Source organism: Chinchilla lanigera, unplaced genomic scaffold (genome assembly GCF_000276665.1).
Source record: "Chinchilla lanigera isolate Chin_1 unplaced genomic scaffold, ChiLan1.0 scaffold00057, whole genome shotgun sequence".
NCBI lineage: Eukaryota > Metazoa > Chordata > Mammalia > Rodentia > Chinchillidae > Chinchilla > Chinchilla lanigera.
Genome location: NW_004955458.1, coordinates 1,633,886 through 1,658,205, shown reverse-complemented (window position 1 = coordinate 1,658,205; position 24,320 = coordinate 1,633,886). Strand labels below are relative to the sequence as shown.

At 57.0% G+C, this 24,320-nt stretch overlaps 1 protein-coding gene across 1 annotated transcript; it reads left to right on the top strand.

The window, feature by feature from the left end:
• The first annotated feature begins 596 nt into the window (after nucleotides 1-596).
• Itga5 (integrin, alpha 5 (fibronectin receptor, alpha polypeptide)) lies at nucleotides 597-22,652 on the top strand. The gene is made up of 30 exons (XM_005397224.2): nucleotides 597-1,081; nucleotides 7,429-7,559; nucleotides 9,490-9,602; nucleotides 9,728-9,848; nucleotides 10,018-10,079; nucleotides 10,162-10,207; nucleotides 10,440-10,565; nucleotides 10,748-10,792; nucleotides 11,057-11,100; nucleotides 12,314-12,370; nucleotides 12,660-12,712; nucleotides 13,000-13,208; nucleotides 13,722-13,913; nucleotides 14,124-14,169; nucleotides 14,338-14,439; nucleotides 14,628-14,683; nucleotides 14,966-15,120; nucleotides 15,379-15,516; nucleotides 15,646-15,713; nucleotides 16,345-16,495; nucleotides 16,576-16,665; nucleotides 16,818-16,897; nucleotides 17,023-17,103; nucleotides 17,210-17,315; nucleotides 17,838-17,990; nucleotides 19,076-19,159; nucleotides 19,243-19,356; nucleotides 20,200-20,301; nucleotides 20,843-20,965; nucleotides 21,575-22,652. Exons 1-30 carry the CDS (start codon nucleotides 705-707, stop codon nucleotides 21,656-21,658), a joined length of 3,309 nt encoding a protein of 1,102 aa, XP_005397281.1. The 5' UTR covers nucleotides 597-704; the 3' UTR covers nucleotides 21,659-22,652.
• Nucleotides 22,653-24,320: the final 1,668 nt, after the last annotated feature.

The following is a 24,320-nucleotide window of genomic DNA, read 5'->3' as shown; positions in this document are numbered from 1 at the left end:
GCTCTCCAGGCCTGTGGGACCCAGATCAGTGTGCTCAAGGTACTGTGGGGCCAGCCACTTCCAGGCTCTGCTCAACTGCCAGATGCAAGGAAAGTGTAAAAGAGGTTTCCGCGCCCTACAACCAAGGAGAGGAAGAACTGGGGCAGAAGAGTCCTAGGGAGCGACCCCGGACTCCGGGGTTTCCAAGTCTAGCAGCTTGCGGGGTGGCGGCAGCGGGACGCGTGTAGAGCCATCCGGCCGCCCGGGAGCGCCTTGCACCTCGACTACCGCGTCCCAAATCCAGCTGGCCGGAACCCAGGAACCCAGTGGCCCCGGAAGGCAAGGGGGAATCCCACTTGGCCTGAAGCCAGAGGAGTCTCCGGTCTCTTTAGACCCCGAAGTCCTCTCCTGAAGAAGGGAGGGCGACCCCACACTCCACGCAAGGGCTCCCTCTGCCCTCCTCCAGGGGTGATTCCTTTCCTCATTAGGAAATTCTCCGCTCCCTTTTTCCGACTCCTTTTCCGAGCGTTTACTTTGTACATCTGGAAAGGAGGGGAGGGAGGAGGGGAAGTGGGGAGGAGGGGGAAGAGCCCAAGCCCGCCCAGTCTGACCCGGGCCAGACAAACGGCCTCCAGCTGGGGCTGGGGAGAGGGGGTGGAGAGGTGCGGCCCCCCCACGCCCCTTTGGGGTGGGGGGCGCGGGCTCGGCGCTCCGAGGACCCCGGAATGCCCCCCCGCCAGCCCCCTCGGCCGGCGGGGGCAGGGCTCAGTCGGGAGTTTGGCAAACTCCTCCCCGCGTTGAGTCATTCGCCGCTGGGAGGTTTAGGAAGCGGCTCCGGGTCGGTGGCCCCAGGACAGGGAAGAGCGGGCGCTATGGGGAGCCGGACGCCAGGGTCCCCTCTCCGCGCCCCGCAGCCGCGCTGGGGCGCCCGGCGCCGCCCCGCGCTGCCTCGGCTGCTGCCGCTGCTCCTGCTGCTGCTGCCGCCGCCGCCGCCCGGGGTCGGGGGCTTCAACCTAGACTCGGAGGCCCCAGCGGTGCTCCCCGGGCCCCCGGGCTCCTTCTTCGGCTACTCGGTGGAGTTCTACCGGCCGGGGACGGACGGGTGAGTGGCAGGGGGCGGGGGGCGCGCCGGGGGCCGCGGGGCCGGGGGCTGCAGCCGGAGGGCGGAGTCTGCAGGGACCCGGGCTGCGGAGCCGGGGGCCCGCGCGGCGGCGGGGGCGCGACCGTGGCCGGCGTGGAGAGGGGCCTGGAGAGCGGGGCGATCCGGGCGGGACATGTGTCGAGTAGGGAGAGGACACGAAGCTAGAAGTCTGGGCAGGGCTTTCGGGGCCGAGGAGAGGAGAGCGCAGGGACGGGGGGCTGAGGGTCTCGAGCCAAGGTCTGTGGGCTTTCGGGGTCCTGGGGCGGGTGGGGTCGCTGAGGGGCACGGAGTCCAGGAAGAGCTTTGGGGGACACGAGGACCTCGGGATCCACGGAGCCATTGTGCGCAGAGGAAACAGGTCGGAGCTGGAGGAGCTTTGTGTAGTAAGAGGGGGGACAAACTGAGGGGCTCGGAGGTTAAACGGGGACCAGCCTCTTCCTCCCCTCCCCCCAATTCAGATGGGGAAGGACCTGGAAGGGGAACGGCTGCGCCCTCCCCTTTCTCCGCGGTCTTCAGCTCCGCCTTCCACCCCAATCTGTTCAGACTCGGGGACCTGAGAACTCGGGGAGAGTCCCAGGACCCTGGAGCTGGGGGCGCCGGAGCTGGGGGTGGGCTCGGCCGAGGAGGGGTGTGCGCGCGCGTGTGAAGGGGTTGGGCGGCTTCCCTCTTCCCCTGGCTCTGGGGAGGAAGAGAAAAGCCGATTTCCTGTAGCTGCATTTGAACTGAGACCGAGACTTCTGGGGCCGGGGTCGGGTCGGAAGCCGGGGAGACTCCAGGTCGCCGGAGCCAGGAGCATCCGAAGGAAGGGACCGGGGACCCTGAAAGTCTCAAAGGAGGATCCTTACCCCCGCTCAGCAGGGTGACGAGCAGACTCTAACCCTGAACGCCTGGAGAGTGGGGTGCCCACAGGTTGGGGGAAATCGGAGTTACAGCCAAGGCCACGTTAGTACAAGGGTGTTTAAGTATTAGTGGGATGGGACGAGAGAAAGGTGACGGGTCCTGGGCGGGGGCAGAGACCCCCACAGAGCCAGATTCCTGATCCGGCTCCAAGACTGACTGCAGTGAGACCTCCTCCCCGAGCCCCACTCCCCAGCGCCTCAAGGTTTGGTAGGACCTCTGTCAGAGGTGAGCAGTTGGACACAGGAAAGGTAACTGCAGTCCGCTCACTTTAATTTTTAGAGAAAAAGGGTTAATCTAGTGAATTCATTTGAGGAAGGGGACAAATGTCTATTTTGTCTGGGGGACTTGGGGAAGAGAAAAAAGATGGTTAGGCCCCAGCTGTTGGATCTGGGCTCTTCAAGGTCCCCACCCAGCCCCCACTCCACCCCACTGGCCTCTTGCCCAAACCCCATTGCATCAGTCTGGCCTGGAGTCTCTGGAAGGCCTTGCCTCCCCCAAGCCCCCTCAAGCTTGTTACCACAGCCCTAACGGAGTAGGGAGCGGAGAGGGGGTAGGTGAGGGTCCCCTCCCTCCCTCCCCCCCGTCAGCATATCCAGTTATCTGGCTTTTAAACGTCCCCCCCACTCAATGTGTCATTTCCCTTTTAAAACACACCCCTGAAACATCTGTACTTTCACATACTCCTGATCCCCTAGGTGTCTGTCTGGCCTGATCCTACCATCGCTGAAGCCCTCTTCTAAAACAAGGCCCAACTTCTCATCCTTTCCTCTCCCCTCCCGGGAGAGCCCAGGTGTCCAGCTTGCTCTCCACGCTGTCCGAGCCTCTGCAGTACCCTCTCAGAACAGCACTCCCAGCATTCTGCCCCCAGGCTGACCTCTCTCCCACCGCAGCTGGGCCTTCTGCCCCCTCCCCTCCACTGAGAGCACAGCTTCCCTTCAGGGGCCGCAGGGGTGGGGTCTCGAGATTCTTGGTCCATCCTGTCACCTCTCTGGTGAAGAACAAAGCAGCACCGGAGGATGGGGGAGCACCACCGAGGTTGCACAGCAGGAAGGGCAAAGCCTGCAGTCAGTCAGCACCGCGGGAGTCCCCATTACCAGTTCCAGACCTGTGCTGGGACCTTGTCTTCCCGTGAATCTCAGACACTTAGTATTCTAAGACTAAATGAGACAGTGCATAGAAAAGGCACCTGTCTACCAATGCACGGGACCAGTGCACGGGACGTATGAGCTGTATGGGGTTTTCCTCCCTGGTACCATCTCATTCCTTCAGTTTTCTCTCATTTCTTACCTGATTTTAGTACATTCTTAAATCATGACGGTAATAATAATAGTCCCTCACATTTCTTGGGCACTTTCGTATCAATTTCTCCATTGGATTGTTATAAAAACCTCTGTGTAAGGGCTGGGTAGGGTAGTGCATATCCATAATCCCAGCACTCGGGAGGCTGAGGCAGGAGGATCATTTTGAGTTTGAGACCAGCCTGGGCTACAGAATGAGCTCAAGGCCAGCCTGAACTGCACAGGGAGACCCTGTCTCAAAAAGACAAAAAAAAAAAAAAGTGTAAGAGAGGTGACGTGGCCCTGGACACTCTCAGCCCAGCTCTTTGAGCTGAGCACCCGGAGAAGTAGCTCTTCCTCCTCAACCAATCAGGCATATGCCTTGTGAATGTACTTGAGGTTCTAGAAGCAGGTATCCCCCTCTGGCCTAGCCAGGGCTGCTGTACGAACTGGACCCTGGTCCACTTTCTCCTCTCCACCCCAACTTGTAAGGCCACGAGAGTCAAACAGTAACTGAATATTGAACACAAACTTGGTTAATCAGAAGCCTGGCTGGAGAGATAGTGGAGAACATAAATTGCCAATGAGGTAGACCAGAACCCTGGCCTAGGAACCAGGCTCTACCTTCTGATTCTTATGCTGGGAAGGATTTTCTCACCCTGGACCTGTTACTTAGCTTCTCTGGAACTTAGTTATTCCATCAGTCAGATGAGGATATAAGACTAGGTGGGAGTATCAGGACCAAGCTGGCCTTCCTAACTGCATGTGGCAACTCTGGGGCATCTGCATTCGTCTGAAAAGCAGTAGTCTGTATCTCCAAGGGTCCGCTCTAGAATCTCAGGGTTCTAAGGCTTCAAAAGAAATTAGAGCGCCTGAGCTGTGGTGGCGCACGCCTGTAATCCCAGCACTCGGGAGGCTGAGGCAGGAGGATCGTTGAGAGTTCGAGGCCAGCCTGGGCTACAAAGTGAGCTCAAGGCCAGCCTGAACTGCATAGCGAGACCCAGTCCCAAAAAGACAAAAAAATTAAAAATTAAAAAGTACATTACAGCAATTACTTCTTCCACTGGACTCTATTTTGGAATATTTTAGTACATAAACTGCACTTCTTAGGGAATAATTAATTGCCTTTCTCATTTTTTTATTAACGAAAAACATCTATAGCTGCCAATCAGAGTTTCTGACCAGCATGAGATAACCAGGTTCCCTACATGAACTGATATAACTCCAGCCAAAAGCAAACGCACTTGGAGTTTAAATTAGCTTGGGCTGCCTTATCAGCTAAATGCATGATTTCCGTTAGGCTTTCTGAAATATTGAAAATAGCCCAAGGACCCTCCTTTGTTATTTTCTGGGACCCCTAAGTCCCAACTGCTGCAAGATTTAGGAAGCAGGAACTAGGAATGGGAAAATGAGAACAAACTAGCTTGTGTTTCATCACTGGCGCTGAGTACCTCATTTGGTACGTGGTGGGCTACTATGTAGAGGACTGACGTGGGCCCACTGGGTAGAAGGGCTTCCGAATCCTCAGGCCGTAGGGCCAAGGTCCCGGCCAGCATCTGCATCTGAGTCCCAGGGCTGCATGCAGGTATCCTGAACCTTTGCACAGGTTGCCCCTGGCCTGTGGGCATGTAGGCTTTGTGAGCTTTGTAGGGCTTCTCTTGTCACTTTCCAAACCTGCTAAATTCCAAGCTTGCGCCTCAAGCCATCCCAGGAGTCTCCGCCCCTCCCCAGCAGCAGGGGGTGTCAGAGAAATGGGGAGTGGGAACAGGGTCCCCGGGTCTCAGTCCAGGCAGGAGACTTTGAGATTACCCAGAGAAAGAGGGAAGGGGTATTGCCCGAGTCCACTCCGAGTTAGGGCCTGCACCCACACTCCCGGCCAAGGGGTCCAGCAGTCTGGGTCAGGCGGGAGGCTTTTTCTGCTTTCTGGAGCCTGAGGGCAGCAGCCTCCTTCCCTGGCAGCAGCTCCTGCTAAGGGAGGGGTACACCCTCTCTCCTCACCCAGCCTGGGGCGCTGCAGCCTCCTCACCAGCCTCACCTCCTGGATGTAGCAGCTAAGCAGGTCACTGTGCCTTTGGCGTGGCCAGCTCCCACCCCTCAGCTGGATGCAATCCTGAGTGGGAGGGGTGGGGCCCAGCGGGTGGGGGACAAATGGCGAAGTGCGAGGTTAGAAACAGACAGGAAGCCACAGGCAGTAAACATTTCCTGTCCCCAGGGTAACCAAAGCTGGCACCTCCCCGCTCCACCCCCCATAACTTCAGGAACGCTCCCTCTGCCTCCCTGCTTGCATTCAGCAAGAGTCTGGACCCAGCCATCTCTCTTCTTCCCGCCCTGGTAGACCCCACGCCCACACACACCCTACCTCGGCCCAGGGGGTCTGTTCTCGCTGGTGTCCGGCCCTATTCCTCTTGGAAGAGTCCCCAGCCTTAGGACGCCTACCATAACCCGTGGCCTTCTTTCCCAGGGCAGAAGGCTGAGGAAGATGCACCAGCATCCGCGGGCAGGGTGGGTATTGGCAACGCTGAAAACTGAAAGGGAACAGAAACCAATAGAGAAACCTAAGGTCTGAGGTCAAGAGAGAAAGAAAGGACTCAAAACTCTGCACCAGGAAAACAAACACTCAGGAGCTGAGGGACCGGGAGCCTGAGGGTTTGTACCAGAAGCAGACAGACACGGGAGGAAAGCTGAGGGCCGGGCTGGCAGGGCAAGTTTCCCAGGCTGCCAGATGCAGTCCTCACGGGAGAACCTGGAGGAGAGAGCCGGGGGAGCTGAGGGCTTCGGGGAAGCCTTGGAGGCAGGGGGCCGAGGGGTGGTAGGGGCCGCACTTAGGTCAGGAAAACTGCCCGGGTCTTAGCTGTGACACCCCTACCACCCCCACAGACACACACGCAGAGGCAGACTTCCCTGGGGAGGGAACTGAGCTACTCTCTAGAAAGAGGACCTCCGTAGAACAGCATTTGCATGCAGTCTGGGCTGGCGCGGGGAAAGCCCTTCAAGAGCTGAGCCAGAGATCTAGCCGGGAAGGTGAGGACCACTGCAAGGCCCCAGGACGAGGGCAGGCCCAGGCGCAGGGAATTAGTGTGTTTTCCCCACCGTCCTCCGCTTCTCCTGCTTGATTTCCAAGACTCACATTTTCCTCCTGCACGTCCCAAAGCATAGCAGCCAGGCAGCCGAAGGCCTAGGTCTTGGCTCAGGGGAAGGATTTGGCTTAGGGGAGGGGAGGGTACAGGGTAGGTGACAGGACCCTGGAGCTCTGGAGGAGCCTGGAGTTCCAGGGACTGTGCGTCTAAATTGCACCCCCACTTTTTCTGGTGTGTATCTGTGTGTGGTACGGGGAATCAAACCCAGGAGCGCTTTACCAGAGAGCTACATCCCCAGCCCTTATATTTATTTTGAGATTGGGGTCTCACTAAGTTGCCCAGACTGGGTTTGAATTTGCAGTCCTCCTGCCCCAGCCTTCCGAGAAGCTGGGATTATAGGCATGTGCCACCACACCCAGTTTTAAATTGTTCTTTAAATAAAAAAGGAGCTGGGTGTGGTGGTGCGTGCCTGTCTGTACTGTCAGCACTCAGGAGGCTGAGGCAGGAGGACTGCTGTGAGGACAAAGCCAGCTTGAATTGCATAGAGAGACTGGGTCTCCAAAAAACAAAAACAAAACAAAGTTTCTGATTCAGTTTCCTATCTTAGGCTACATATGCCATTTGACTGCTGTGTATTCTTTTTTTCTCTGGTGCTAGTAATCAAACCCAAAACCCAGATCCTTGTGCATGCTGAGCGCATTCTAATCTAATCTTGGCAAATAGGCAGAGGAGACGGAGACGCTGGGGTCTGGCCCCTTTGGTCCCTCTTCCCCTTCCAGCAATTGACTGGTTCTTATAAACATGGGAAGGTAGGAGAGGAAGGAGAGTTTGGGGGGGTAGGTTAGTGACAGCGGCACATGGGGACTGCCAGACTCCAGCCGGGCCTCTGGCATGTGTGGCATCTTCTGAGATAAAAATACAACGGGGGTGGGGGGGTCTCTCCCACCCCCACCCACCCCCATGCAGCCTGGCGCAGAGGCCTGAGTCCTCCTGCCTCCAGAGACCAACCCAGAACTAGAAGCCACCCTAAACTGCCTCTCCCTGCCATCCACAGGGTCAGCGTGCTGGTGGGAGCACCCAAGGCTAACACCAGTCAGCCGGGAGTGTTGCAGGGTGGTGCTGTCTATTTCTGTCCCTGGGGCACCAGCCCGGGGCAGTGCCAGCCCATCGAATTTGACAGCAAAGGTAGGCTTGGGGAGTTCTGGGAGGGTGGGGAGGATGGCAGGAACACAGCGAGGGGCGGAGCCTGGAGCGAGGGGCCGCCCACGACGGGCAGCTCCGAGCAGTGGCTCCCTGTGGCACTCATCCACGTTCCCAGCCTAGCCCAGCCCAAGGAGGGCGGGCATGATTCAGAAACATGTGGCTCTGATTTCCACTGAATCACCCACAGCTCAGGGAGGCCAGGGCCGCCACACAAAGACGGGGGAGAGCCCCACAGACTACTCAGTTCCTTTTACTAAGACCTGAGTGACAGCCACTGCCCTCAAGGAGCTGAAAGTCCCGAGCTGCCGAGATACGGCAGGAGCCCCAGACCGGCAGCTCCACCTAAGCACTTGCTCTATCCAGCACTGGTGTGAGCGCTCCACAGACCTCGGCTCACCTAATCCCTTCAACAACTGCCTGACAAATGAGGATTCAGTCACTTGCCCAAGATCGGTCACCCAGTGATCAGCAGAGTCAGGGTATGAACTCGCCCCAGAGACAGAGCTAGTGAGAGGGCGAGCAGAGGGCAACATAAAGCACTAGAGGGCTCACCAAGCATGTGTGAGGCCCTGGTTCCATTCCTGGGGGAAAAGAAGAGGAGAGGGGATGAAGGGAGGGCAGGGGAAATGAGGGAAAAGAAGCAAGATATATCATATACAGGTTCACATACCCTATGATGAATGTGATTATTAGATATATCTAAAATGTGCCAAGAAAAAAAGAAAAAAAAAGGACTGGGATATAGCTCACTCCAAAGGCCCTGGGTTCAATTCCCAGTGCTGCCAAAAAGAGAAGAAAAGAAAGGAAAAAGAATCATGAAACATAGCTGGGCAGGGTGGCTCACACCTGTAATCCCAGTGCTCTGGGAGGCTGAGGCAGGAGGATCACAAGTTCAAGCCCAGTGTGGGCGACATAGTCCCTGCCTCAAAATAAAGAGAAAGAAAGTGATTATAGCTCAGTGCAAAGACCCTAGGTTTAGGTTTAATCCCCATATTGGAAAAAGACTTGCTGTACCCTTAAACCGCTACATGCCCATCTCCTCAACAAACTGATTTTAGAAGCCTGAAAAACGAATGAGAATCGGAGGAATCAGAAAGGTGTTCAGATAGAAGGCAGAGAGGAGGCCTGGGGAGAAAGAGACAAAGATCAGGAAAGCATGTGGGAGCCAGGTGTGCTGACTCACACCTGTAATTCCAGCACTCGGGAGGCTGAGGCAGGAGGATAACACAACTTTGAGGCCAGCCTGGATTATGTAGCGAGTTCAAGGTCAGCCTGAACTGCATAGTGAGATCCTGTTTCACAATAAAAGAGAGAGAGAGAGAGAGAGAGAGAGAGAGAAAGGAGGGGGAGGAGAAAGAAGAAAGTGCATGGAACAGGATGTTATTAGAGACACAGACAAAGACATGCAGCCAGCGTCACCCTCTTGGGAAATAGCCACCCTTCCCGCCATGGTCCTGCCTCGGCCCACTGCAAGCATCCTGTCCCAGCTGGGTGAGAAAGCAGAGGGGCCAGAGGAGGCAACTCTACTTTTTTTTTTTTTTTTTTTGGTCTTTTTGAGACAGGGTCTCGTCATGCAGTTCAGGCTGGACTTGGGCTTACTCTGTAGCCCAGGCTGGCCTTGAACTCCCAAGGATCCTCCTGCCTCAGCCTCCCGGTGCTGGGATGACAGGTGTGCGCCGCCATGCCCGGCCTTAGGAGGCAACTCTAGAAAGCCCAGGTTGTGTGTGTGTCTTAGAGGAGGCCTGAATCTGCCCCGCCCCGCCCCCAGCGGGTGGAGATCCTCCCCGGCTCCCCTTGTCCGTGGCTCACAGGGCCTCAGGGCTGAAGCAGGGCTGGGCATCTTAGGCCGGAAGCAAGGGCCGCCCTGGAGTTCAGCTGCCCGAGGCCCAGCAGGACCCGCTCTCTCCCCAAGGCTCCCGCACCCTGGAGTCCTCACTGTCCAGCACAGAGGCGGAGGAGCCTGTGGAGTACAAGTCCTTGCAGTGGTTCGGGGCGACCGTTCGCGCCCATGGCTCCTCCATCCTGGTGAGCGCCCGGGGGCTGTGCCGTGCCGTGTCTGGGGGTCCCCGCGGCCAAGCCAGGCCAGCCCGGAGGGAGGGAGGAGAGGCCTTTGGGGACCACGCCTGAAGCCCCTCCTGCGGGCCCTCCAGGCATGTGCCCCGCTGTACAGCTGGCGCACGGAGAAGGAGCTGCTGAGCGACCCTGTGGGCACCTGCTACCTGTCCACAGGCAACTTCACCCGCGTCCTGGAGTACGCACCTTGCCGCTCAGGTAGGGGCGAGCAGGGGCCTGTGGCCAGCCCGCCTCCCCGTGGGAGCCTCTGCTGTGCCGGGCTGCTCCCCACAGCCCCCAGGGGCCATCAGCCCTCTCCGCCCCGGAGCTCTCCTTTCCCGCGAGGCCCGTGTGCAGGGCTCACGCGCCCCGCTTTCTCCCCTCACAGACTTCAGCTCCGCAGCCGGGCAGGGCTACTGCCAAGGGGGCTTCAGCGCTGAGATCACCAAGGTGAGAGGGTGCCGGGGGGAGCGGCGGGGGGTGACGGGCGGGGGGTCAGGACCAGACGTTGGCTCACTCCGTCCCTCCACAGACCGGCCGAGTGGTCCTGGGTGGCCCCGGGAGCTACTTCTGGCAAGGTGAGCCCTTCTGCCCTCCTCCGTCACCAGCCCGCCTTCCCCGTTCCCAGCCCGGAGTCACCACCCTCCCCGCCTCTGCCTCCTTGCTCCTCTTGGTCCTCCTTGGAGATTTGCATCCTGTTCCGCCACCCTCCGTGTGCTTCCCTTCCCCGAACCAGACTTCGCAGTCCCACCCTCGGTCCCTGTCTGCCACCTCCCCTCCACCCACCCTCCTGCTTCTCCCCGTCCCCAGGCCAGATCCTGTCCGCCACGCAGGAGCAGATCGCAGAATCCTATTACCCCGAGTACCTGATCAACCTGGTCCAGGGGCAGCTGCAGACTCGCCAGGCCAGCTCCATCTACGACGACAGCTACATGGGTGAGTGAGCGGGGGTGGCAGGGGAGAGCTCCGGGCCCCCCGTCCCCACTCGTGTCCTTGCCTCCCTTGTGTGGGCTCCATACTTGTACTCGGGCTGACCGTGAAGGCCTGTGCGGGAGGGGGCGGGCCAGGGCGGGGCGCGCTGCGGCAGGAAAGCTGACATCTACCGTCCCCTCCTCCAGGATACTCCGTGGCTGTGGGTGAATTCAGTGGCGATGATACAGAAGGTGAGTGTCCCCCCAGACCTGGCCAGGGCGGGGTGGGTAGAAAGGAAGAACCTAGCCGGGCATGGTGGTGCACGCCTGTAATCCCAGCCGAGGCAGGAGCCTCATCACCAGCCTGGGCTGCATAGTGAGTTCAAGGCCAAGCTGAGCTACATAGCGAGACTCTGTCTGGAAACAGCCCCAGAAATACAAAGCAGGCCCACAGCACTCTGCATTGTGCTGTTCCCTTTGCTCTGTAGAGCTCACTACTCTCTCTTCCTTTTGCAGATTTTGTTGCGGGTGTGCCGAAGGGGAACCTCACCTATGGCTACGTAAGACCTTGCCTACCTTCCCCTCCCTTGATGAGCACAAATACCCATACATGTCAGTTTTTGAAGTCCCAAAAAGTGGATCAGAACATGGGCTTTGGAGTCAGAGTTGCCTTCAAGTTTTGTTTTGTTTTTTGTCTCTTTGAGACAGGGTCTCACTATGCAGTTCAGGCTGGCCTTGAGCTCACTTTGTAGCCCTGGTCTCAAACTTCCAGCGATTGTCCTGCCTCAGCCTCCTGGGTGCTGGGATTACAGGCGTGCCCCACCACGCCCTGCTGGATTCAAGTTCTCTGGCACTTGCTCTGGCAAAATCTTCCTGTTCTTTATTTGTACCCCTCTTCCTTTTTAACCTCTCTAAGCCTCTGTCCTCTCTGTATAATGGGATAATAATAGCTCTGAACTCACAAGGCTCTGGAGAGGGTGAAATGAGATAACGCTCGTGAAAATACTTAGCAGATTGTCAGGCAGTGTGCAACGGGTAGCTGTTATTATTAGACCGTGACAAGTGCCCCTGCAGATAAGAGTGCCACGGGGGTTCCTTCAATTAGCAGCATTTATTGAGGCAAGGTAAGAGACAGGAAGATGAAAAAGACATCATACCCCATCTTATAAAATACTTCTGATCAAGTGTGTGAGATAAGGCACGCACGGTTCTCGTCTCAGGCGGAGACACGATGTGTAAGCCTTCGGTGCGGCAGGCACTGTCACTCCTGATTCTTCGTAAGTCTGCGGGGTAGATATTATCGTTCGCATTTCACACATGACAGAGCTGAGGGCTTGTGAAACCAAGGGAGTTGCTTAAGCTCATGCAGTTAGTAAGTGGCTGGTTGGAGACTGAAAACGGGCTCTCTCTTGGAGTCAGCATTCTCTCTGCACGGTGATAAGCAGTCCAGGTGATACAGTAGTGCGGAGGAAGTAGTCTCTTTCTAGAGATAAAGCAAGAGGGCATCCTGGGCAGCCGCCTGAAGGCCAAAATATGTCAGGCTAATTCAGCAGCTTCGTGGGCTGATGGGCAGCAGACAGAACCGTGACATCTACCCGTGGGTGGAACGGAAGCGTCCGTGAGGTGGATGGAAACGAGGGGTGGGCAAAGCTGAGGGAGAGGAGGGCCCAGTGGGCTGTGTCTGAGGAACGCCTGCCCCCAAGGGCGCTGAGCCCATTGGTCCTTCAGCCATGGGCTGTCCGGGGGCCAACAGGCTTATCTCCGTATCCGCAGGTCACCATCCTGAACGGCTCAGACATCCGATCCCTCTACAACTTCTCAGGGGAACAGGTGAGGACACTCCCCAGGGCTGCTACAGTTTGGTCCTGTACCAGCCATGCTCCAGCCTTGACCAGTCACACGAAATGTCTCGCCTCCCTAGAGCGTCTGAACCGCCCCTCACGGTCCCCTTGGTCCTCTTTATTGACCCCCCCCCCCACTTTGTTCTATTTTTTTTTTTTGTACCGGGAATCGAACTCATGACCTTGCGCTTACCAGGCAGGCACTTACGCCACTGAGCTACATCCCCGGCCCATCCACCTCGTTCTAACTCAGTGTGCCCTTTTGTCCCTCCCCCCAGATGGCCTCCTACTTTGGCTATGCAGTAGCTGCCACTGACATCAATGGGGATGGGTGAGTAGCAGGAGAGGACACTGTGGTGCCGTTCCCTTTCAGGAGGGGAGGGAGGGCGTGGACAGCCAGCGGGCAGGGTGCCTTCTGAGCTTGTTCTCTGGATTCTCGCGCATAGCTGCATTCCCCTCTTTGTGGACAAGGAGAAAGCTGAGCGCTAAAGCTCGGAACCCTCAAGTCCTCCGACTTGGGTGGGAGGGAGCATCAGGATCCAGGACACCTGGGGTTCTGGTCCTAAATTGGGGAGATGGCAGCAAGACAGGGTGTCAGGATCTGTCTTTCCCTCCCAGGCTGGATGACCTGCTGGTGGGCGCGCCCCTGCTCATGGAGCGGACAGCTGATGGGCGGCCTCAGGAGGTGGGCAGAGTCTATGTCTACCTGCAGCACCCGGCTGGCATAGGCCCCACGCCCAACCTCACTCTCACTGGCTATGATGAGTTTGGCCGATTCGGCAGCTCCTTGACCCCCCTGGGGGACCTGGACCAGGACGGCTACAATGGTAAGCACCATGGACTCAGGGAGCTGAGGATGCATCGGGGTAAGGGGAGGGTGTCTGTCACTCAAAGTCCCACGACTTTCCAAGGAGAAGTGTGAACTTCAGTAGCAAAGTCTAGTCTTAGAGTTTGAAAAGATTAGAAAATAGCCAGGCATGGTGGTACACGCAATCACAGAACCTGGGAGGATGAGGCAGGAGGATCACCATGAGTTCGAGGTCAGCCTGGGCTACACAAGCGAGCTCAAGGCCAGCCTGCACCACATAGGAGACCTGTCTCAAAAAAGAAGAAGGGCTGGGAACGTAGCTCAGTGGCACAAGAGCCTGCCTGGCAAGTGTAAAGTCCTGCGTTCGATTCCTGGTACCAAGAAAGAAAGAAAAAAGAAGGAAAGAAAGAAAAAGATTAGAAAACAGGGATTGAAAGACGGGGGAAAAAATAGGATGCCGAGGCCTGGTAATAGGAATCTGGTCCCCTGGATTCACAGCCCTCCTGACTGATGTGTACTGTGTGTCTTGCAGATGTGGCTGTTGGGGCCCCCTTTGGTGGGGAGACCCAGCAGGGAGTAGTGTTTGTGTTCCCTGGGGGCCCCAGTGGGCTGGGCTCTAAGCCTTCCCAGGTTCTGCGGCCCCTGTGGGCAGCGGGCCACACCCCAGACTTCTTTGGTTCTGCCCTTCGAGGAGGCCAAGACTTGGACAACAACGGATATCCTGGTGAGTTGTGCCCAAGGCCCTTTTCACTTTTAAAAAGTCTGTGGTCACCTGGTCTTCACCTTTCCGAAGCTTCTGGGTGCAATTCTAGGCTGAAGCCACCAGATGGCGGTGTCCCCTCACCTGGAACAGTGTTATAGTAACAGGCTGCTAGGAAAAAAGGATCCTACTTTGGGGCTTGCTTGTAAGCGGTGGTTTCTTGACTTCTTGCAGATCTGATTGTGGGGTCCTTTGGCGTGGACAAAGCTGTCGTGTACAGGTATGAACTCCCAGGGGCCAATGAAGCAGTCTGGGGACACTGGGAATTGGGAATTTCTCTTTGAGCTATGGCAGGGAAAATCAGTGCAGAGGAGACTGGTGTCCCGGGCCTTGTGCCCGGGTTTCGGAGGAGCCTTAGTTTTATTTACTCCACGTCTGTGTCTGGCAGGGGCCGCCCCATCGTGTCTGCCAGCGCCTCGCTCACGATCTTCCCTGCCATGTTCAACCCAGAGGAACGCAGCTGCAGCTTGGAGGGGAACCCCGTGGCCTGGTGAGCCGGGACCCTGGGAATTGTAGAGACCTGTGCCCGGGAGTGGGCCGGGAGTCACGTCTACCCTGGGCAGGGGACAGATGGTGGTGTATCCTCACCTGGGTCAGGCTGAGAGGTCGGTGGAAGGTAGGACGCCTGCCCTGGTTACGTTCACCAGCAACTTGGCTTTTCCCTTGGTCTTTCTCCAGCATCAACCTCAGCTTCTGCCTCAATGCTTCCGGAAGACACGTCCCTAATTCCATCGGTGAGGGAGGCTGCCTGGCTGTCAGGGCTGCGCTGGAGGGGCTGGGGGCCTGGACACCTCCCTTCCCTCTACATAGATAAAGCCGGGCGTGGTGGCGCATGCCTGTAATCCCAGCACTTGGGAGGCTGAGGCAGGAGGATTGTTGCAAGTTCGAGGCCAGCCTGAGCTGCATAGCGAGACCCTCTCTCAAAAAGACAAAAAAACCCAAAAAACAAAAAAACCCTCTACATAGATGATTAGGAAGTAGAGACAGTCTCATAACTCTCATGCCCCTGGCCGCAGCCTTCACAGTGGAGCTCCAGTTGGACTGGCAGAAGCAAAAGGGAGGGATCCGGCGAGCGCTGTTCCTAGCCTCCAAACAGGCGACCCTGACCGAGCCGCTGCTCATCCAGAACGGGGCGCGGGAGGAGTGCAGAGAAATGAAGATCTACCTCCGGGTATGGCCCTGACGGGGGTGTGGGCCAGCTGGAGGCCTCCTGCGCTTCCGAGCCTCCCCAGAAGAGCTTGGGGCCCCCATGGAAGGAGAGGAATGGAGATTCTTTTGTCGAGGAAGGGGGCCGAGGATCAGGCTGTGGGGACCCCTGAACCAGTGAGGACAATCAGAACTGGGACCCAAGTAGATAGAAGGAAATAGACTGACAGAGCCACCAAGCCCCCAGGGTCCCCTGACATTGTGAACTCTCCCCTGGCCGCAGAATGAATCAGAATTCCGAGACAAACTCTCCCCAATCCACATCGCCCTCAACTTCTCCCTGGACCCCAAAGCCCCCACGGACAGCTACGGCCTCCGGCCAGTTCTACATTATCAGAGCAAGAGCCGGATAGAGGACAAGGTAAGGGCATGCCGGCGACAGGGCCCCAGAGGACAGAGGCCTGGGCACCCGGGGGCAGGGCCCTGGAGAGGGCATCCACAGCCCAGGAATGGTGGGCATGCCCTGTCTCAAGGGTGCCCTGTTCCCCAGGCTCAAATCCTGCTGGACTGTGGCGAAGACAACATCTGTGTGCCGGACCTACAGCTGGAAGTGTTCGGGTAAGTGAGGCGGACAGCACCCTGCGGAGTCCGGGTTGCGTCTGGCGCCGGGAAAAGTGGAAAAGGAACGTACGAGCTGAGTGACCCCGAGAAGTCGCTGAGCTTCGGCCTTCCGCTTCTTGGAGGTTTTGTTCGTTTGGTTGTCTCTTTGGTTGATTTTCTGAGACAGGTTCTCACTCTGTAGTTCAGGCTGGCTTTGAGCTCCCAGCAATCCTCCTTCCTCAGCCTCCCGATTACTGGCATTACAGGCAGATACTACCACACCTAGCAGCCTCTTTATATAGTTAGAATAATAGCACTTATTTCTCTATTTGGAAGGAGTAGGTACAGTAATTCTACATAAAGCATCTAGCCCAAGCCAGGCATGGTGACGCGCACCTGTAATCCCAGCACTCGGGAGGCTGAGGCAGGAGGATCGTTGAGAGTTCGAGGCCAGCCTGGGCTACAAAGTGAGCTCAAGGCCAGCCTGAACTGCATAGTGAGACCCTGTCTCAAAAAGACAAGAAAAAAAAAAAGGCTGTAGCCCATAGTGTTATAACTCAATTAATAGTGTCTGTTACTACCGTATATTTACTCATGGTTCATTGTCCCTGTCTGAGGGCTCATTCCCTGGTCATTCTGCCTTCTCCAGGGACCAGACCCGCGTGTACCTGGGAAACAAGGACACTCTGAACCTGACGTTCCACGCCCAGAACGTGGGTGAGGGCGGTGCCTACGAGGCTGAGCTGCGCGTCACAGCCCCTCTGGAGGCCGAGTACATCGGACTCGTCAGAAACCCCGGGGTGAGGGGGACTGCCCGGTGGGGCCTGGGAGGACAGCCCCTGAGGGCGCACCGCCCCTGACCGCGTCCCCCCACCTCCAGAACTTCTCCAGCCTGAGCTGTGACTACTTCACTGCCAACCAGAGCCTGCTGGTGTGCGACTTGGGCAACCCCATGAAGGCCGGAGCCAGCGTAAGTGTGGAGCAGGCGGGGGAGAGGGCAGAGGAGGAGGAGGACCTCGGGACCGAGCCCGGCCAGGGCACAGCCTGCGGGGAGGCCGAAGCCGGAGTAGAAGGCAGACACCTAGTCCGACAGCCCCCTCCCCGCTTCTTCCTGCCCTGCAGCTCTGGGGCGGCCTGCGGTTCGCCGTCCGTCACCTCCGGGACACCAAGGAGACCGTCCAGTTTGACTTCCAGATCCTCAGGTAGGGAGCGGGTGGGCGGAGCTGGGGCAGAAAGCGGGAGGGGGGCAGCCGGCCCCGGCTGGTGCCAGGGGAGGTTCTGGCAGCCTGGGCTCCGGCGCCCCCTCAGTCCTGCCTCCATCCCACAGCAAGAATCTCAACAACTCGCAGAGCGACGTGGTCTCCTTCCGGCTGTCCGTGGAGGCCCAGGCCCAGGTTTCCCTTAATGGGTCAGTGCCCGGGCAGAAGGGAGCCTTCCTGGGAGGGGCAGCTGACTTCGGGGGAAGGATGCACATGAGGCTCCTTCTGCCCTCCTCTAACCACGCCCCTCCTTAGTGTCTCCAAGCCAGAGGCAGTGCTCTTCCCAGCCAGTGACTGGCATCCCCCAAGCCAGCCTCAGACAGAGGGGGACGTGGGCCCTGCCGTCCACCACGTGTACGAGGTGAGGAGGGCCTCGAGGCGGGCCGGGGAGAGGGAGCGGAGGCCGAGCCAGGAGTGGTGGGAAGGAGGAGCCGATGGGACAGTGGCTGGGACGGAGTGAAGACTGAGGAGAGAAGCTGGGCGTGGTGGCGCACCCCTGTAATCCCAGCACTTGGGAGGCTGAGGCAGGAGGATCGTTGCAAGGTTGAGACCAGCCTGTGATACAAAGTGAGCTCACGGCCGGCCTGAACTGCACAGCAAGACCCTGTCTCAAAAAGACAAAAAAAAAAAAAGACTGAGGAGAGGAAGGAGTGATGCCCAGGGCCCGTGAGAGGCCAGGGGAGTGGGGTCAGCTGGGCGGCCCGAAAGGAAGGGTGGCACTGTGTTGGAAAGTGTCAGCTGCGGGGGATTTCACTCCCGTCCCGGGGTCCTCCCTCAGCCCCGAGACAGGAGCCCTGCAGCAGGCTAGCTCGGGGCCACGGCGGCCAGGGATGGTGGGGCAGAAGCATCCCTTCCTCCTCACAGACTGCGCCCTTCCCCGCAGCTCATCAACCACGGCCCCAGCACCATCAGCCAGGGCGTGCTGGACATCAGCTGTCCCCAGACCTGGGAAGGTCATCAGCTCCTCTACGTGACCAGGATTACGGGACTCACCAACTGCACCCCCAGCTACACCCCCAACCTGCAGGGCCTGGAGGTGAGGGGCAGGTTCAGAGGGCTGGGAAGGGGCGTGGCCACCTTAAGAGGCACTGGGGATGTACCCAGAGCTGGGACTAGGCCACCGGCAGGGGCAGAAGGAGCGGATACCTCCAAGCCCGGGAAGAGAAAAGACTCACCCACTGCCTTTGTCTTTCTGCCTAAAATACCCTTCCCTGTCACTTAGCTTCCTCTGGGGCCCCAGACTACGCCATCTCCTACGGGAAGCTTCGGGCCTCTTTTTTCCGGCCCCCACACCTATTTTCGAGGGCGCTTACTCCTAAGCGTTAGTTGAGTGAGTCTACAAGCTGAACGCTGTTAGGCTCAGGGAGAAGCACACCGGACAAAACTGACCGAGTCCCACGTTCACGGAGCTTGCACTCGGGGGACAGACAGTAAAAAGCAAAATCACAGGTGTCAAAAGCAGTGCAAAGGGGGCTGGGGATTTAGCTCAGTGGCACAGTGCCTGCCTGCAAGCATGAGGTTGTGAGTTCGATTCCCGGTACCAGAAAAAAACTAAAGAAAAAAAAAACAACCTAATGCCGAGCATGGTGGCGCACGCCTATAATCCCAGCACTCAGGAAGCTGAGGCAGGAGGATCGTTGTGAGTTCGAGGCCAGCCAGGGCTACAAAGTGAGCTCAAGTTCAGCCTGAACTGCATAGCGAGACCTTGTCTCAAAAAGACAAAAAAAAAAAAAAAAAAAAACAGTGCAAAGGCAGAGCCACTTTGCTGCGACCCTGGATACTAAAGACAAAGCGGAGTGGGGGGGACCTTCTTGGTTACGCCGAGGCCTGAAAGACAAGAAGGAAGCCACCCCAGAGAGGCCAGGAAGAGCAGTCGGACCACAGCCAGCACAAAGGCCCCGCGGCAGGCGCAGGGGCCTGAGGATCTGTTTACGCATCTCCGCGTAAACTCCTGAAACCCAGTTTAATTCCATGTTTCAGCACTGAGCCGGCTGGGCGCCTTGCACATGGGGGCAGTGGGGTGGGAGGTCCATGAGGAGGTCGGAGCCGCTCCGGACCCAGGTGCAGGCTGACGTGGGCGCTGCGGCAGAGGCAGCTAAGGGTCTCCCGCCTTTTCTCCAGTTGGATCCTGAGGAGCCCCCACACCACCTGCAGAGACGGGACGCACCAGGCCGGAGCCCTGCCTCCTCCGGGCCGCAGGTTCTGGTAAGCCACTCTGGGCATGGGGCCTGGGCCCAAGCGTTTGGGCTTTCAAGACTCCAGGTTCAAACCTGCTGTCTTCTTCCCAGAGATGCCCAGAAGCTGAGTGTTTCAAGCTGCACTGTAACCTTGGGCCACTGGCTCGACAGCAGAGCCTAAGTCTGCAGCTGCACTTCCGAGTCTGGGCCAAGACCTTCCTTCAGGTGAGGAAGCCTTGCCTCAGTCCTGACCCTCTGACCTCTGATCCCTGGCCCCTGGCCCTGGGGCCTGTCCAGACCACCTCTCCTTCCTTGAATGAACCAGCTACATCAGCTCCTCCTCCTCGACTTTTCTAGCCGGGCTATGTGTCCTTGGCGCCACCTCGTGGCCACAGGAGGAGTAACTGCTTCCCTTTCCCAGCCCATTCAGAAAAAGACCAGTGGGCAAAGAATGTAGAGCTGAGATGGAGATGAGCCCAGTGTCCAGGCAAGCAGCTGTAGCAGCAGTAAAGAGGAGTCAAAAAGAGCAGTCACTTACTGGGCATGCATTATGGGCCAACCGTTGTCCTAGGTATTAACCCACATGAGTGAATTGGTTTTTATCAAACATATACTCACTTGGTTACATGTTCCTTTTTTGTTTGTTTGTTTTTTTGAGACAGGGTCTCGCTGTGCAGTTCAGGCTGGCCTTGAGCTCACTTTGTAGCCCAGGCTGGCCTCGAACTCCCAATGATCCTCCTGCCTCAGCCTCCCGAGTGCTGGGATTACAGGCATGCGCCACCACGCCTGGCTGGTTACACATTCTTTAGTTATTATCAGCTGCCCAGTTATTATCTCATATAAAGACCATCAGGGGAGAGTGAGTCCAAGATAGGGAAAGCTGCTGGGTAGAGTGGTCACGCCTGTAATCTCAGCACTCAGGAGGCTGAGGCAAGAGGACACAGTGAGTTCCAGGCCAGCCTGAACTACATAATGAGGGAGAGATCACAGCCTAAACCAGACGTAGGGAAGCGCTTTGTCCTCTCAATCCCAAGAGGGTCTGCCCTGACCTCCCTTCCCCACCCACAGAAGGAACAGCAGCCATTCAGCCTGCAGTGTGAAGCCGAGTACAAAGCCCTGAAGATGCCCTACCGCATCCTGCCCCGGCAGCTGCCCCGAAAGAAACTTCAGGCAAGTTCGGGGCCAGAGGTCTGGGCCAAGGAAACAGGGCTCAGAGTGCCAAGACTAGGCCTGGAACCTGGGTAGGAGCCGGCCTTGCTACTGTGACAATTACTGAACATTTACTATGTTTCAGGAACTGTGCACAGGCCGCAGATAGTGGTAAGGAACGGCGCTCTCAGCCTAGCGGGCAAGCTAGGCCAGGGTGACAAGTGCCAGGGTGGCCGTGGAAGCACATTCGAGGAGCCCCTGAGCCCAGTCTCCTGGGGTCCGAGAAGGCTTCCTGGCAGAAGTGAAGTGTACTCTCAGTCCCGAAGGAACTACCAGGCTAGCCGTGTAGCAAAGGGAGATTCTGGAGAGAGGGAGTAGCAGACAGAAAAGCTTAAAAGTAAGAGACAGCGCTGTACACTTCAGGAACCTGTGTCTAAGTGCAGAGTGCATTAGCTCAAAAGGAGAAGTGGGAGGCGAGTCTAGAGCCGACGGCGGGTGGGGCCCACCTGCTGGGTAGGGGGCATTTCCGGGTTCTCACGACCTGTCTCAATGTCCTCCACAGGTGGCCACGGCCGTGCAGTGGACCAAGGCAGAAGGCAGCAATGGTGTCCCACTGTGGATTATTATCCTAGCCATTCTTTTTGGCCTCCTGCTCCTCGGTCTGCTCATCTATGTCCTCTACAAGGTCAGCCACATCGTGCCGGAAACCTGGCCACCCTCTCATCAGGCCCTGCCCTTGACCCAGCGTAATCCCAAGTATCCTTGCATTCCATCCTTATCCCGTCCTTCCCTTCCTATAGGACGTCTCCCTTCGCCCTGTAGCCCTGAGCTTAGAAAGCATTCCCTTGACACAAAGTGATAAGTGTACCCATATTTACAGTCACTATCAGCCACACGTGCCACGTACAAGGCATTCGTGCTATTACTTCCTCCAAAACTCCATGGCAGCCAACACTAGTTGATCATATTTTAGAAGTGGCCTAGAAGTCTCAAAAGGCAACCGCTCCTAGGCAATCAGACTTGGTACTTGAGTTCAAACTGTGTTCCCCTCCTGGCTTAACTGGGAGCATTTTTAAGCACTGGTAAAACACTTTCCCCGTGCTAACTCACTCCCAGTTTTAACCCTCCGGTGTTCACTCCCTCTGGGAAAATCAGTTTTACTCTGAGCTCAGAAGCCACATTTACAGGGTGAGGAGATTGGAAGCACTAGTGTCCTCTTCATTTTTTTTTCTTGGGGTAAGAGCTGGGGATAAATGGTGGTTCCTAAACTCTCCCTCTTTTCCCCCTTTACCAGCTTGGATTCTTCAAACGCTCCCTCCCATACGGCACCGCCATGGAAAAAGCTCAGCTCAAGCCTCCGGCCACCTCTGATGCCTGAGTCCTCCTGATCACAGACTCCCGATCCTGAAGGTCCAGTCCGTCCACCCTCAGTCTGGTGACGGGGCGGGGACTGCATACTTCCTAAAGGTGCTGAGGGCCAGGGAGAAGCTTCTCTCCCTAGCCCAGAGACATACTTGAAGGGCCAGAGCCAGGGAGGGGGGCAAGAAGCTGGGGATCCCTCCCCCCACGCACTGTGAAGGACCCTCGTTTACACATGCCCTCTCGTGGATGGAGGGCGCAGACCCAGGGACAGAGGCCCCAGCCTTTCTGCAGCCTTTGCATTTTGGAGAGTTTCTGAAAACAACTTGGATCCATAAGTCAGGAACCAGTTACGGTTCCCTGGACCGTATGTGCCATCCGGACTTCCTGCCCAGCTCCAGCGAGCAAGGATGTGTTGTCAGCCTTGCCAAAGATCCACAGGAAGCCCCAGCTGAGAACCTGGGACCAGGGGAGTGAGACCTGGCAGCTGCAAGAGCCCCACCCCGGTGGGCCGACAAAGAACACTAACCGTGGATGTTTCCCCAGGACCAGCTCAGGACAGATCCCACACAAAGGGTCGACGCTGGCCCAGAACCCAGCTCCAGGGGGAATCAGAACTTGAACTGGATCCAGTCTGAGGCTCAGGTTTGATCTGGAACCCAGACTCCAGACATTGATAGCTGAATCCAGACAGATCCAGGACTACATGTGGGTCTGCTCTAGACCTGGGCCCGCAGGCCCAAATCAACCCTCACTCGGAGAAGTCAGGAGTTGCCCAGGACCCTGCCGAGGCCATGATGGCAACAGATCTGGAACCTCAGCCTGCAGACTCAGGCCCTGTCATTCCTCCCAGGAGAGGGGGGCAGTGGGCCTGCAGGACTTGGGTTCTGCCCGCCAGCTGCACTGACGCTGCCCCTCCTCTCCCTGCCAGCCCCTCCCCCCTCCACTCGGGGTTCCCGGGACTTATTTAAACTCTGTTGCAAGTGCAATAAACCCAACCCAGTGCCCCATTACCAGAGCTGCAGTCTATGTCTCACCCCACGCCTTCCAGACTCATCCCGGGTCCACGCGACCTGCTGGGAAGAGGATGCCTATCTCCTGGTTTCTTTCCTTCCCCTAGGATTCAGGAGTACAACCCCCCCACCGGCCCACGTGGCCCCCAGCTGGGATTTAGGAGTGTAACCACCACCACCCCCAGTGCCCCCAACTTGCCTTTTTTTTTTTGTCTTTTTGAGACAGGATCCTGCTATGCAGTTCAGGCTGGCCTTGAGCTCACTTTGTAGCCCAGGCTGGTCTTAAACCCCCAACTTCTTTTAAGCGAAAACCATGATGGAAGGAGTTTGAGGCTGAGGTTAGAATGCAAAGAGCAGGTCCAAGCACAGGCTGGAGAAGATGGTGCTGAAGACCCACGCAGGCTCCCCTAAACCGGAGTAATTAAATGAGAAGGAAAAGCCACAGAGCTAAAGTTGAAAAGGGCCGGTTAGTTTTTTTCTATTATGTTTTTATTGCTACTGTGTGCTGGCGGGAGGGGCGGTGTTAAATAATTTACATACACGATTTCGCCTAATCTCGAACAGTCTTGTGAAGTAGTTACTGTTAACCCCATCTTCACAAGGAAAAAACCGAGGCCCAGAATTTATGGGATTTGACCAAGGTCACACAGTCTGTCACAGACAGATCAGACTTAGCCACGTCTAACTGTGAAAGCCGTCTTTCTTAACTGTGTCACACAGTTCCCGGCTTTGGAGGGAAATCCTGCAAAATGAGAGCCCCACCCCGACCGCTTTCCCAAGGCAGGTCCTGATCTGCAGCAGCAAGGGAAGGATGGGGTGGTTTGGAGGCGAAGACGTCCATATCAGCTAGATCAGAAAGTAGCCGCCAGAGGGCAGCATAGCCACAAATTTATGGGGCAGGGAGAGCGTGTGAGGTCCACCTGTCTCACCTAACCAGGGCTATTTTTTTTTTCTTTTTTTTTCTTTTTTTTTTTTTTTCTTTTTGAGACAGGGTCTCACTATGTAGTTCAGGCTGGCCTTGAGGTCACTTTGCAGCCCAGGCTGGTCTCGAACTGGCAACGATCCTCCTGCCTCAGCCGCCCGAGTGCTAGGATTACAGGCACGCGCCACCACGCCCGGCTTAACCAGGGCTATTGTAAACTCAGGCTCCTACCTAGCAGTGCCTGTGCCACCTCCAAATATTTCTCTGGGGAGACCGTGTCTGAGCTATACCCGAGCTGTGACTTCTGAGTCCATTTTACACCTAGGAACGTCTTGCCAGAAACTATCAACACCAAGGGAGGCTGGAGAGGGCCCTGGTGAGGCAGTCACCCACGGTTTCCAAGGACGCCAGGGTGTAGGGCCCTGGAAACTCCGGGAAGAAAATCCCACGCTGTCTCTACACTGAGAAGAGTTCCTCTGCCTTAGGAAAGGGGTGGGGTGGCAGCAGCCAAACTCCAGGGGCCAGATCTGATTTTTTTTTTTTCTTTCCGTTTTTTCTTTTGAGACAGGATATCACTATGTACTGCAAGCTGGCCTTGAACTCACTTTGTAGCCCAGGCTGGCCTCAACTCATAGCGATCCTCCTGCCTCGGCCTCCCGAGTGCTGGGGTTATAGGCGTGCACCACCACGCCTGGCTAGATCTGAAATTTCTCTGTTGTGAGGAGGAAATGAGGAAGGGAAGTGGG

Coding starts and splice junctions, on each gene's coding strand:
- Itga5 (XM_005397224.2), top strand. CDS start 705: ATGCCCCCCCGCCAGCCCCCTCGGCCGGCGGGGGCAGGGCTCAGTCGG. Junction 16,666..16,817: donor CCATGAAGGCCGGAGCCAGC/GTAAGTGTGGAG, acceptor CCTGCCCTGCAG/CTCTGGGGCGGCCTGCGGTT. Junction 20,302..20,842: donor TGCCCCGAAAGAAACTTCAG/GCAAGTTCGGGG, acceptor TGTCCTCCACAG/GTGGCCACGGCCGTGCAGTG.